This window comes from Onychostoma macrolepis, chromosome 14 (genome assembly GCF_012432095.1).
Source record: "Onychostoma macrolepis isolate SWU-2019 chromosome 14, ASM1243209v1, whole genome shotgun sequence".
NCBI classification, from domain to species: Eukaryota; Metazoa; Chordata; class Actinopteri; order Cypriniformes; family Cyprinidae; genus Onychostoma; species Onychostoma macrolepis.
The window spans coordinates 15,297,350-15,309,801 of NC_081168.1; the positions used below are offsets into that span (position 1 = coordinate 15,297,350).

The 12,452-nt window shown below is 39.8% G+C and overlaps 1 protein-coding gene across 1 annotated transcript in view; it reads left to right on the top strand.

The window, feature by feature from the left end:
* slc30a9 (solute carrier family 30 member 9) overlaps positions 1-12,249 on the top strand; it is a 24,454-nt gene extending 12,205 nt beyond the window's left edge. Inside the window, 13 exon segments of the mRNA XM_058797510.1 lie at positions 5,346-5,428; positions 5,522-5,580; positions 5,790-5,857; positions 6,558-6,660; positions 6,793-6,848; positions 6,934-7,069; positions 7,631-7,670; positions 7,764-7,835; positions 7,955-8,062; positions 8,955-9,120; positions 9,399-9,528; positions 9,742-9,855; positions 10,814-12,249. Coding sequence (XP_058653493.1) covers positions 5,346-5,428; positions 5,522-5,580; positions 5,790-5,857; positions 6,558-6,660; positions 6,793-6,848; positions 6,934-7,069; positions 7,631-7,670; positions 7,764-7,835; positions 7,955-8,062; positions 8,955-9,120; positions 9,399-9,528; positions 9,742-9,855; positions 10,814-10,858 — 1,180 coding nt within the window. The 3' untranslated portion in view covers positions 10,859-12,249.
* The last annotated feature ends 203 nt before the right edge of the window (positions 12,250-12,452 follow it).

Below are 12,452 nucleotides of genomic sequence, written 5' to 3' on the forward strand. Positions count from 1 at the left end.
CTCATTCAAGGCGATATGGAGCCCCTGCTTCAGTGCGGTGACCTGCTATGAAGCGCTTCAGTCGCTCACCCACTCGCTAGCAGTAAAGCTGCCCCTGCCTCAGAGCAGCAGTGAGTCACATTATGCCCCAATCAGAGGTTGCGTTAGACTTTAATATTATCTGTCATTTTGACGGACAGGGTTGTAAAAATTCTGTCATAATCTAATATTACCCGTCATTTTAATTTTCGTATTTTAATTATAATAACCCATTTAATTGCTTTTATTTTTGTTCACGTTTTCATTTTTAATAATGAACCTAAAGGACGAGCATATTGGCTTATGCATTTATTTCTTAATGAAGAGAACAGATGAACAGAGACTGCGTCAGTGACTTAAAACAACTTAAAACAACAAAATATGCTAGTGCTGGATAAAAAAATAAAATAAAACCGATTTCTCTGTTTTAATAGATTCTTATTTTTATGAACCAATATCGTTTCTTAACTCCCAATCGATGCTGTTTTCATTTGATGAATGCACAGTAACGTTAGAAAATCGGCTAAACTTTGTGCGTTGTTACTTTTGATATGAAATGCAGTCTCAGTTTCAAATTCTGTCCATTTTATTAGGAAATTCAAGCAATAAATACCGTTTTGGCTTTAATGTGGCGTGATAGATCGCTGTAGACACCTCAGATCAAGCGATTCGCTTTACTATACTCGCCTGTGAGTAATCAAAGACACAGCAAAAGACCTTTATTTTTGTTCTGGAGACGATCGCGCGCTCTGCTGCCTCACTGGAGCGCACTCGCCACCAACTGGACAGGGCTGGGAATTACAGTTATAAATTACAATAGATCACCCTCAGTGTGTGCAATCTGCCAAAGTGACGGACGGCCTTCAGATTTTTCCGTCACTGCTAAAAAAATTCCGTCAATGACGGAGAATTTTCGGTTAACGCGACCTCTGGCCCCAATGCATGAAGGTGAGGAGTCAGCTGTCTCAAATTGTTCAAATTGGTGTGATAGTGTATGTTCATTAAAATGCATACATTTGCGCAAAAGAGCTCTTTCCTCCTCACTCAGTCAATACAGCGCCGCTCGCCCTGCCTCAGAGCAGTACAGAGCCGCTGCCCACACGGGTTATAGCCGCACAGCACTCGCCGGCGCATCGACCGAGCCGCTAAAGCCGCTATGTCAGTTCCTGAGCACGTGGAAAACTATTCCGAGAATCCCATATGTGGGATATGCGTTCTCAATTATTTGGATGACTGGCTGATCTTAGCTCAGTCACGGGACACGCCAGCCAGCCATTTAGACAAACTGCTTCGTCACTTGGAATTCTTGAGGCTATGTGTGGATATGTGTAAGAGCATTCTCGGCCTGAGTCAGTCTATAATGTATCTGGGAGTGTGCTTTGACTAAAAGCGGTGGAGATGCGCGCTCGCCTCTCTCGGGAGCCTCCATTTTGTCTTCCCTGCGCCATTTCAGACTGGGCAGTTTGCTACATATGCGCCAGCTGCAGTTTTGGCTGAAATCTCGAGTTCCTTGGATGGAGTGGACTTCGGGCTGTTTGGTCTCCCGCAGGCGCATCGAAGCTCTGAGACTGTGGCACAAAGATCGCTTCAGCCGGGAGGTTCCCTTGGGCTTTGTGTCGTGGTCACGACGGACACATTGACTTGAAGCCGGGGAGCAGTGTGCGAGGTCATGCCGACTTCAGGGCTGTGGTCAGAACCTCAAGAGCCGGTGGCACATAAACAGCTTGGAGCTGGAAGCAGTGCTCTTAGCTCTAAAGGATTTTTGGCCGCAGCTGTAACATCGGCATGTACTGATTCGCACTGACAACATGTCTGTGGTTTCGTATATAAATCACCCAAGGAGGCGTATGATCCAAGGCTCTGTACAAGCATGCAGCGAATCTCCTGCTATGGGTGGACCATCACTTTCTCCCCATTAGAGCAGCGCACGTCCCCGGTCTCCTGAACTTGGGGCGGACATGCTTTTGAGGAAGGGTATTCCTCAAGGAGAGTGGAGGTTGCACCCCGAGTTGGTTTGGATGATTGAACTCGCCAAGGGAGAGCGGAGGTGGATCTGTTCACTACGAGTGAGAATGCGCATTGCCTGCTGTTCTTCTCCCAGTCTCACTCTCCGCTGAAGGGAGACGCGCTGACATCGCACTGGCCAGCAGCCAGGCTGTATGTGTTTCCTCCAATCAGTAGATTGCCACTGGTGTTATGCAAGATCAGGGAGGAGGGGGCTTCGGTGATACTCATCGCCCCAAACTGGCCGAACCATCTTTGGTTCCCGGACCTGACAGAGCTGCTGGTGGCGCCGCCCTGGCCGATCACTGTTAGGGAGGATCTGCTATCTCAGGTGAGCGGCTCGGTCTGGCACCCAAACCCGGAGTTGTGGAGCCTTCATTTGGCTGCTTCGGGGATATCAGAGGAGTCGAGCGCCCTGCATTCTCGTGTGTTTAACACGCTCTCGGAGGCGCGGGCACCCTCTACGAGGCATTTGTATGCTCTGAAATGGGGAGTGTTTGTGAAATGGTGCCATGATGTTCATATCAACCTGGGTGCTTGCTCCGTGTCAGATGTTCTCTGTTTTCTACAATACAGGCTGGATAGTGGATCTCTACCATCAACACTGAAAGTCTATGTGGCCGCGATTGCCTTGTTTCGTTCCCCGCTGGGCGGGCAATCGATCGGTAGGCACGCACTGGTGGTGAGTTTTCTTAAGGGAGCGAGGAGATTGTATCCCACGCCCGCCTTCAGCCCCACTCTGGGACCTAGAGGTGGTGTTTAGAGCTTTTTCACAGCTACCACTCAAGCCTTTAGTATCTGTTGATATGAAGGAGCTGTCTCTCAAAAGTGCACTTCTTCTTGCCTTCGCTTCGGCTAAGCGCATAGGGGATTTACACGCTTTCTGTGGACAGCAACTGTATTTGCTTCGGACCCGGTGACTGCGGCATCACTCTCCGACCGAGACCGGGTTACATGCCTAATCACTATTTACCCCCTTCAGAACGCAGACTGTTTCGCTGTCTGCCCTGTCTTCTGAGTCATCGTCCTCGCATGATGCGGATGCTCAGATTTCGGTGTGATTTGACCAGCTTTTCGTGTGCTACGGTGGTTGTGCGAAGGGCCGGGCCGTATCAAAACAGGGGCTTTCCCACTCTATCATGGCTGCTTATACGAGCCAAGGTTTGGAATGCCCCTTTCACATTAGGGCCCACTCAACAAGGGCTATCGCCGCCTCTTGGGCATGGTCGAGAGGTTTGTCTATTCAGGAAACTATATGCTTTGCAGCCGGCTGGTCTTCTTCCGAATACTTCGCCAGGTTTTACAAGCTGGACGTTCAGTCCTTGGCCTCCTAAGTGCCATCGGTGAGTGACTGATTCACGTTTATGCTACCTCTATTCATGTGAGTTTGCTGCCTCACACAGTAATTACTCTGCGCAGCCCTTTATGATATTGTTGTTGTTGTCTGCCCTGTACAGTTATTCAATGTCTAATTCGCTTGGTGTACCATCATGTTATGTGTTTTCTGCTGCTTAAGTTATCTCTATGCAGCCCCTCACAATGCTGTATTGTTTTGCTTCTGCCCTGTTTCTCAGCACAGCATACGTTATCACTGACCAGATATGCACATTTCGTATACCTGGGCTTTAGACGCTCATTGGCTTATCTCCACCTATCAGCTGCGAGCCCGCCTTCAAGCGTTGCTATTGGTGGGAATTGTGTGTGTTTGTGTGTTCTATCTTCGCTGAGTGGGTAACTTGTACAGGCTACTCGTAGCCTCTCTCACGGGATTGAATATCATTCCCATAATGGAGAATTTCTCCGTGATGTCTCGTGAAAGCTCTCCGGTTACTATCGTAAACTCGGTTCCCTGAGAGCGGGAACGAGACATCATGGAGGTCGCCGTGTTCGCTGCTCGAACAGCTAAGCGGCGTTCAGTATCCGATTCTGACGTAATTGCCATGTGCACCGCATTTTATACTGCCTCTCAGCTTGTCAGTAATTGCATGTGATTTGCATATTTCGCGACAATTTGCCAGTCATTTGGACTGGCGTGAGCCAATAGGACTTCAGGAAAGGTTGGAAGGGAAGGAGTTCCCATAACGGAGAATTTCTCCGTGATGTCTCGTTCCCGCTCTCAGGGAACCGAGGTTACGATAGTAACCGGAGACGTTTTCCAGCATCTTTTGCATATTTGAACCCTTTCCAGCAGTGACTATATGATTTTGAGATCCATCTTTTCACACCGAGGACAATTGAGGGACTCGAACACAACTATTAAAAAAAGGTTCAAACATTCACTGATGCTCCAGAAGAAAATAAGATGCATTAAGATCTGGGAGGTGAAAACGTTTTGAATTTGAAGATCAAGGTAAATTGTACTTAATTTGTCTTCCGGGAAACATGCAAGTAGCTTCCCTTCGGAAGCAACAGCAGTACTAAATGGAATTAAAATTATATTAAGATAATTATATAATAATAATAATAATTAATTATATTAATTATATAAATAAGAAAAAACTGGACATCTTCATCTTAATGCATTGTGTTTCCTTATGGAGCATCAGTGAATGTTTGAACCTTTTTTTTAATAGCTGTGTTTGAGTCCCCCAATTGTCCTTGGTGTGAAAAGATGGATATCAAAATCATACAGTCACTGCTGGAAAGGGTTCAAATATGCAAAAGATGCTGGAAAACTGAAGATTCCGCAGGACATGGAGGATTTTTCTGAAGAACAGTACACAGTTTAACTGTTCAGAACAAACAAGGGACTCATAAACAACCATCACGTGGATCATCCAGGTAACCACACACAGTATTAAGAACCAAGGGTTCCCAAACTTTTGAATGGGGTTATTTTAATAATTTCAGCTATATATATTTTTTTGTCTTGTCGACTAAATGTAAATATCTTTTATGTAAAATATCTTGCTCAGGTCAGTACTAAATAAAAAAAATAAAAATAACATGCATTTTGTATGATCTCTCTTATTTTGTTAAAATTACTCACATTTTCACAGATTCTGCAAGGGGTTCACAAACTTTCAAGCAGCATTGTATACTAAATATAAAAGTTTAGGTCAGTAAAATTCAGTTACATTTACACTTACAGTTATTACTAAGAATTAAAGAACAAAAATTGCTGATCCTTTCCACAAAAAATATTAAGCAAGAAATATTTTGCTGAATTTTTGATCAAATAATCGCAGCCTTAATGAGCATAAACAGTATAAAATCTTACTGACCTCAACCTTTTAAACTGCAGTGTACTGTATATACTTAATTTAGGCATCAGGTACAAGGATCTGAAATTATGAGTAGAAAGATCAATTGTCTTTATTTAGAGCGCTGGATGTATGGGGAAGTCAAGAGGCACTTGCTAGAGAGCGGAATCTCAGGAAAGAGGTGGAAAGGGAGTACCAAGAAAGTATGTCATTCTCTCCTCATTTACTGCATTCTACTGTTTTCATGTCATCTACTGTCTAAATAACCATTAGTCTTTCTCTTTCTCACCCATAAGACATATTTAGAAATCAGAAGCTGTTGAAGGAGTACAAAGACTTCTGGGGGAACACAAAGGTAAAAGTTCAAGTTCAAGCCTGTCACTATAATTTTATGATTTTATGTTTTGGTAGTACTGACTGATGCTTCTGTCTCTTTCTTCCATTGTCTCTTTCTTGACATTTTTTCAAACTCATACTGCTCCTCATTTAACCTCAAAGCAGAGCATATCGATGAGTACAGTACGTTTTTAGCTAACTGTTTTGGATTATTTTTGACTCCTATAGCCTCGGTCTAGGAAGAGAGCGACATTTCTACAAGGACCGGGAAAAGTGGTGATGGTGGCTATATGCATGTAAGCTTTACCAACCCCATGCTATCTAGTTATTAGATTAAGGATATTGAGTTAAAAGACATGTGCTTACACATGAGGTATGACCCACACTGACTGTTAGCTTTAAAACAACCAGATCTGTGTCTAGTACATTATACAACAAGCCAAATTATGTAATTATGTGTTGATTGAGGAATCGGTTACATTAAGACGTTGTTGTTTTTTTTCTGTGAACATTGCACTATTTATTTATTTTTTTCCCCTTAAGAAGTCTCTTATGCTTAACCAGGCTGCATTCATTTGATAAAAACAAACAAAACAAAACAAAAAAAACAGTGAAATAATTGAATAATATTGTGAAATACTGTTTTCTATTGTAATATGTTTTAAAATGTAATTTATTCCTGTGATGGCAAAGCTGAATTTTCAGCATCCGTTACTTCAGTCTTAAGTGTCACATAAGCTTAAGAAACATTTCTTATTATATTAAAAACAGTTGTGTTGCTTAATATTTTTTTAGTATTTACTATGATACACTTTTTTCAGGTTTCTTTGAATAAAAAGTTCACAAGAACAGCATTTATTTGAAATCCACTTTCAGAATCACTTTTGATCAGTTTAATGCACCCTTGCTGAATAAAAGTATTACCGTTTTGAACATCATTGTATTTGTGTATCAAGTGGAGATATAAATGTTTAATTTCACTTTTGTAATTTGCAGAAATGGACTGAACTTTTTCTTCAAGCTGCTGGCGTGGGTTTATACAGGATCTGCCAGTATGTTTTCAGAAGCCATCCACTCACTGGCTGATACCTGCAATCAGGTACGTTGGCATTCATGTCTGTATTACCACCTTTGACCTCCAGGACATGCCTACAAAAGATGGTGTATGATTTAAAAATAAATTACACTTGTTAATTCTTTCTATTCATCTCTTATACTCACTCTTTGACAGGCTCTTCTTGCACTAGGCATCAGCCAGTCTGTCCGGAACCCAGATGCCGTCCATCCGTACGTACAGCTCATATAGTCTGATTCGTCTGTTGTCCTCTGGTCATGTGGTCACATCTAAGCCAACTGTTCTCTGTTATTAAAGGTATGGCTTCTCCAACATGCGTTACATCGCCTCTCTCATCAGCGGAGTCGGCATCTTCATGATGGGCGCTGGCTTGTCCTGGTATCACGGCATTATGGGACTCCTGCACCCTCAGCCAATAGAATCACTGCTCTGGGTTAGAACTTGTAGATGTACAAAATTATATGAAGTCTGTGATGTCACATTACCTTTCGAAAGTTTGGTGTTTTTAAGATTTTTAAGGCTGAATTTATTTCATCAAAGATACAGGAAATCTTAATATTTTGAAACATTACAATTTTATACTGTTTCTATTTGAATGTATTTTAAGATCTAATTTAATCCTGTGAAGGCAAAGTTGAATTTTCAGCAACCATTACTCCAGTCTTCAGTGACACATGATCCGTCAGAAATCATTTTAATATGCTATTTTGTTGCTTAATAAACACCTTATTATCATTGTTGAAAACAGCTGTTCTGGTTGATATTTTTGTGGAAAGTATGCTACATCTTTTTAGGATTATTTGATGAATAGGAATTTAAAAGTAGCAGCATTTATTTGAAATGGAAATTTTTGTAGTATTATAAATGCCTTTAGTGTCACTTTTGATCAGTTCAAGCTGTCCTTGCTGAATAAAAATGGATTAAAAAAAAATCTTACTGACCTCAAAATTTGAACAATAGTGAATATAGCTGTTTTTTTAATTGTCTTTTGCAGGCTTATTGCATTTTAGCAGGATCTCTGGTATCTGAAGGAGGTGAGATGTGGTTTCCTCTTCCGTATTTTCATTAACATTCAGTAAGGCCTGACAGTAATTTTAATATCATCTGTCTGCTGATTCCCCATAAAGCTACACTATTGGTGGCCATTAACGAGATCAAGAGGAGTGCACATGAACAAAGCTTGTCCTTTTATGAGTACGGTGTGTACCTTTTAGTTAACTCTTCTATTATCCTTGTATGTTATGTGATTGTAATTGTAGTTTTGACACAGTTTGGAGATGATCAGTTTGATAATTCTTGTTTGTTTGTGTACGCAAAGTGATGCAAAGTCGAGACCCCAGCACTAACGTGGTCCTGTTGGAGGACGCTGCTGCTGTGATCGGGGTGGTGCTGGCAGCTGGATGTATGGGACTAACGTCTCTCACAGGTATTTCAAATAAACACAAGAATAGTGCCTGACCCTCCTGTTTCATGCTAACTGTGGTCTCTACCACAGGGTCAGGGTTAATAAGCACATGGGCCTGAGCTTTATCTCCTTTGTAAAGAGCAGTTGATGTTCTTTTAAGCTTTGTAAATCCAGCTCTAAATGCACTTCTGTGCGCACACAAAGTCAACACCTACGGCTGCCCAGAAGCTTGTTCCTCTTGCCCTGTGGTTTTCATGGCTTTGTGGAAAATTTGTGTAGAGATCTGGATAATGCTCTATTCAGTAAACCTGCTTTCATGCTTGAGAACAGCCCTGATGGCAGTTTCAGCTCAGTTTATTATCTGGCGCTTGCTACAGTTGTATGTTATTGAAGTGTAATCAACCATGAAACTAGCAATTTTATTTTACATAGCAGGGCTTTAAAAGGAAAAAAAAATAGCACTTTTCTTTGTACCACTAGAGGTCTCTATTGTGGCATTAAAGACTGCTGCATACATTTCATGTACACTATAGTTCATAAGTTAGCGGTCAGTAAGGTTTTTTCTTTTGAAATAAGAGTCTTATTGATATTTATTAAGTAAAAACAGTACAATTGTGAAATATTACAGTTTAAAAGAACTGTTTTCTGTTATACATTTACACATACGTTACTTAACCTTTATATGCATAAATGTAAAAATTTGCCATTTAGTTGCCATTTAGATATTGCTAATATTACACACACAACTCTCTTTTTATAATTCAGTGGGTTGTGGGTAACCTTATTCATGGTAGATGCTATATTCATTTGTCAGAATGTCATCCTGCACCATTGATGTGGATTGCCTCGCATATTATGAACTGTACATGACATTTAATGCATTTAATGCCTCTCTCTTTCTCCCCCTTCATAGGTAACCCCTACTATGACAGTCTGGGTTCTCTGGGTGTGGGCACCTTGTTAGGGGCGGTATCTGCATTCCTCATCTACACTAACACAGAGGCTCTGCTGGGTCGCTCCATCCAGGCCGAGCATGTGCAGAAGCTCACAGAGTTTCTGGAAAATGACCCTGCTGTCAGGTCAGTCCTCCATCCCTGCCTCTCTCCACTGTATGTGTCCACTACATGTACCCACAGTCTGCATAATAAGAGCTTTATCAGCACACAAGCTGCCACCTTACAGTTCATTACAGAACTTTAACAAGGAGGCAGAAGCAACCTGCTTCAAATGCTTTTCAAATTCAGGCAAGCATCACATTCTGAAATGTAAGCCTGCTCAGACAGAGTTACATCAGTGTACGTTCGTGCATTGATGAAATTAGATTTGATGTCCTCACTTCAGGTCATTTTGTCTCCAGGGCGATTCATGATGTCAAAGCCACAGATATAGGGCTGAGCAAAGTGCGCTTCAAGGCGGAGGTGGACTTTGATGGGCGGGTGGTGACACGCTCATACCTGGAGAAGCAAGACATTGAACAGATCCTCAACGTACGTGCTAAGAGACAAGGCTTCTGCTGTGATGTAGATCATCTGACATGACTTTAGCGTTTGTTTCAAGTCTATCCATGGTTTCATAGAAGTTACTTAACTATTAGCGCTCGAACAAATTCATGGTATTTTTGCTAAAGAATCATCTTTTTGTGAGCTCTGCATATTAATAGTGTAACTGTGTGTGCTTAACTGTGTGTGTTTGGCCTGCAGGAAATTCAGCAGGTGAAGACTCCAGAGGAGCTGGAGAACTTTATGTTGAAGCATGGGGAGAACATTATTGACACCTTAGGAGCAGAGGTGGACCGTCTAGAGAAAGAACTTAAGGTATCTGAGAAGACCACAAGTTCTTAATTGGCATCTATGGTTCTATGAAGAACCTATTGTACAAAAGGTTTTTAATAGTGGAAAAATATTCTTTTAAATATTTTCTACACTAAGAAAACAATGTTTTCTTAAGAACTGTTCACTGATAGGTTCTTTAGCAAACCATAAATGGTTCTTCTTTGGCAGTGCGGTGAAAAGCCCTTTTTGGAGCCTTTATTTTTAAAAATGTATGATTCAGATCCTTCAGTAAAATTGACCTACATGATGTATGGCTAGCTGTCAGAATAATTCAGCATTACATTCAGCAGACACCACACTCATTATTGCTCATAAAGGAAATCAGTTCAGCTATTTGGCCACCACTATTCAAATAACTTCCAGTTTCACTCTCCAGTGTTTCATTTTGGGAAAGGAAAATCAGATTTGATGTTTCACAGAGAACAACACTGTAATTGCTTTTTCACACTGTATATGACGTATTGGCAGATAGCGAGAAAGTTCAATGCAAATATTTGTGTGAAAATTGTGATTTTTCTTTTTGCTTTTCAATTTATTTATTTACGTTTTTTTATGTTCTGATATTTCTGAATTTACAAAAAGGAGATTTAATTCAAAATCAAATATGAATATTTAAAGATTTTAGCTTAAAAGATTTTTATGCATTTATTATTATCAACATTTAAAACAGTTGTTGCTGCTTAATATTTTGTGAAAACCGTGATACATTTTTTCAGGATTCTTTGGTGAAGAGAGTTTAAAATAGCAGCATTTTTTAAATACACTTTTGATCAATTTCTTTCTGAATAAAAGTGTCCATTTTTTTCTTTCTTTTAAAAAAAACAAACAAAAAAAAAAATCACTTTTGGATGGTAATGTTGAATCAAATGTTTTTAGAATGAGTTGGTACTTGCTAGTTCTCATTTTTCCTTGACTGACTCCTCCTCTGTATCTCCGACAGCAACGTAATCCTGAGGTGCGGCATGTGGATCTGGAGATTTTATAATGTCATGACACACTGCAGAATGGAGCGAAGGGACAACTAATCAAACCTTAAGCGACCATGAGCGCCCCATTCTCTCCAACCAGCCAATCAGCTGAGGTCTTATGTTACATCTGTCCCACATCAACCAAGCACTAACCTGTACATGGTTTCAGTAGCTGATAATATAGCAAAACCATAGCCAATACAGAGAGGACTCCAGCTGGATAGAGACAAGGCTAATAAATTATTATTTTACAGTCATTAGCTTTCAGAACTGTGGTAGATCGTACCATCAGAGCTTTGAAATCATGTCCATGGATTGTAAAAGGACCAGTCTTACTTAATTTCACAATTTCTATGCAAAGCAGCATAAACACTCATATTTTACAACAGTTCTCTCATAACTCCAAAGTATTAGTAAACAGGATATAACCTAGCCTGAAGGGTAAAGCGTCCATTCTGCTGTATGAAAGCACTGATTTAAATTATATGTAAAAATATATGGCATGTTCAATCGATGCCATTGTCTTTGAATGAAGTAAGCTGATTTATTGAATATTCCTGAGTGAGTTACAAAATTGAAGAGTAATTGTAATCTGCTTTTTTTAATCCAGTTTAAATTGATGTTTAAATCAGTTAAAAAAAAAAAATAAAATGTCAGATTCCTTCATAAATTACTTATTTAAAATAGTACTAATAACAGATGGAGAAAGTGTGTTCTAAACCATATTATATCCACATTTATCAGTAATGAGAGGACTATAGAACCAAATTTAATACAACGGGTATCCATGGCCTACCTCAGGCCCCTGAAGTGATGAAGACTACTCAGATCTTCACATCCTTCCTATACTAAAAGTACTAATGTCATTATGCTGCTTTCGGGACTATTCATCAGTTTACGCTGTAATTTAGTGTGACCGAATGAAGAAAGAAATTGTAGATGTCCAAAAACAGCTCTGTTTCTAAAGTCATTGGTGGCATTGTTGTGTTACCAACCTAGTTTTGAACACTAGCGCATGTGTTTTTCCATTGTAAATAATTCCTGACTGTGAAAATGCTACACTCTTATTTTGAAGCATTCAGTCCATTTACCCTCAAATACCCTCAGTACACATACAAACAGTATATTTTGTGGTAGTTACCTGCTCTCTTGCGTTGAAGTCTATGTAATGTTTTTAAACATTGTAAAATTTCCCCTTAGGAACAGTCAGACGTCTAATGCAGGTTGAATGAACACATTCAAGGTTAGCAAGGATGAAGTTAAAAAGTAGTTATGAAAAGGCTTTAAGACTATATATATTTTAAATATGTTTATTTGACAGATTACTATTTGGTTAGATCTTTGAGCTGTTTGGAACTACTGAAGAAAGAGGATGAATAAATTGCAATTAATTTATTAAACCACTGAATATTTGTTTTACTGTTTTGTTTTATGAAGAAAAAAATCTGAAAGATTCTTTTCCGTTTTTAAAGGAATTAATTATTTTATTGCACAAATGATGCATTAATCAAAAGTTACATAAAATACATTTAGAATGTTAAAATTATTATTGTAGTTATTATAATATTTTTTTAAAAATATTGTTTTACAGTATTTTTGGTCAAATAAATG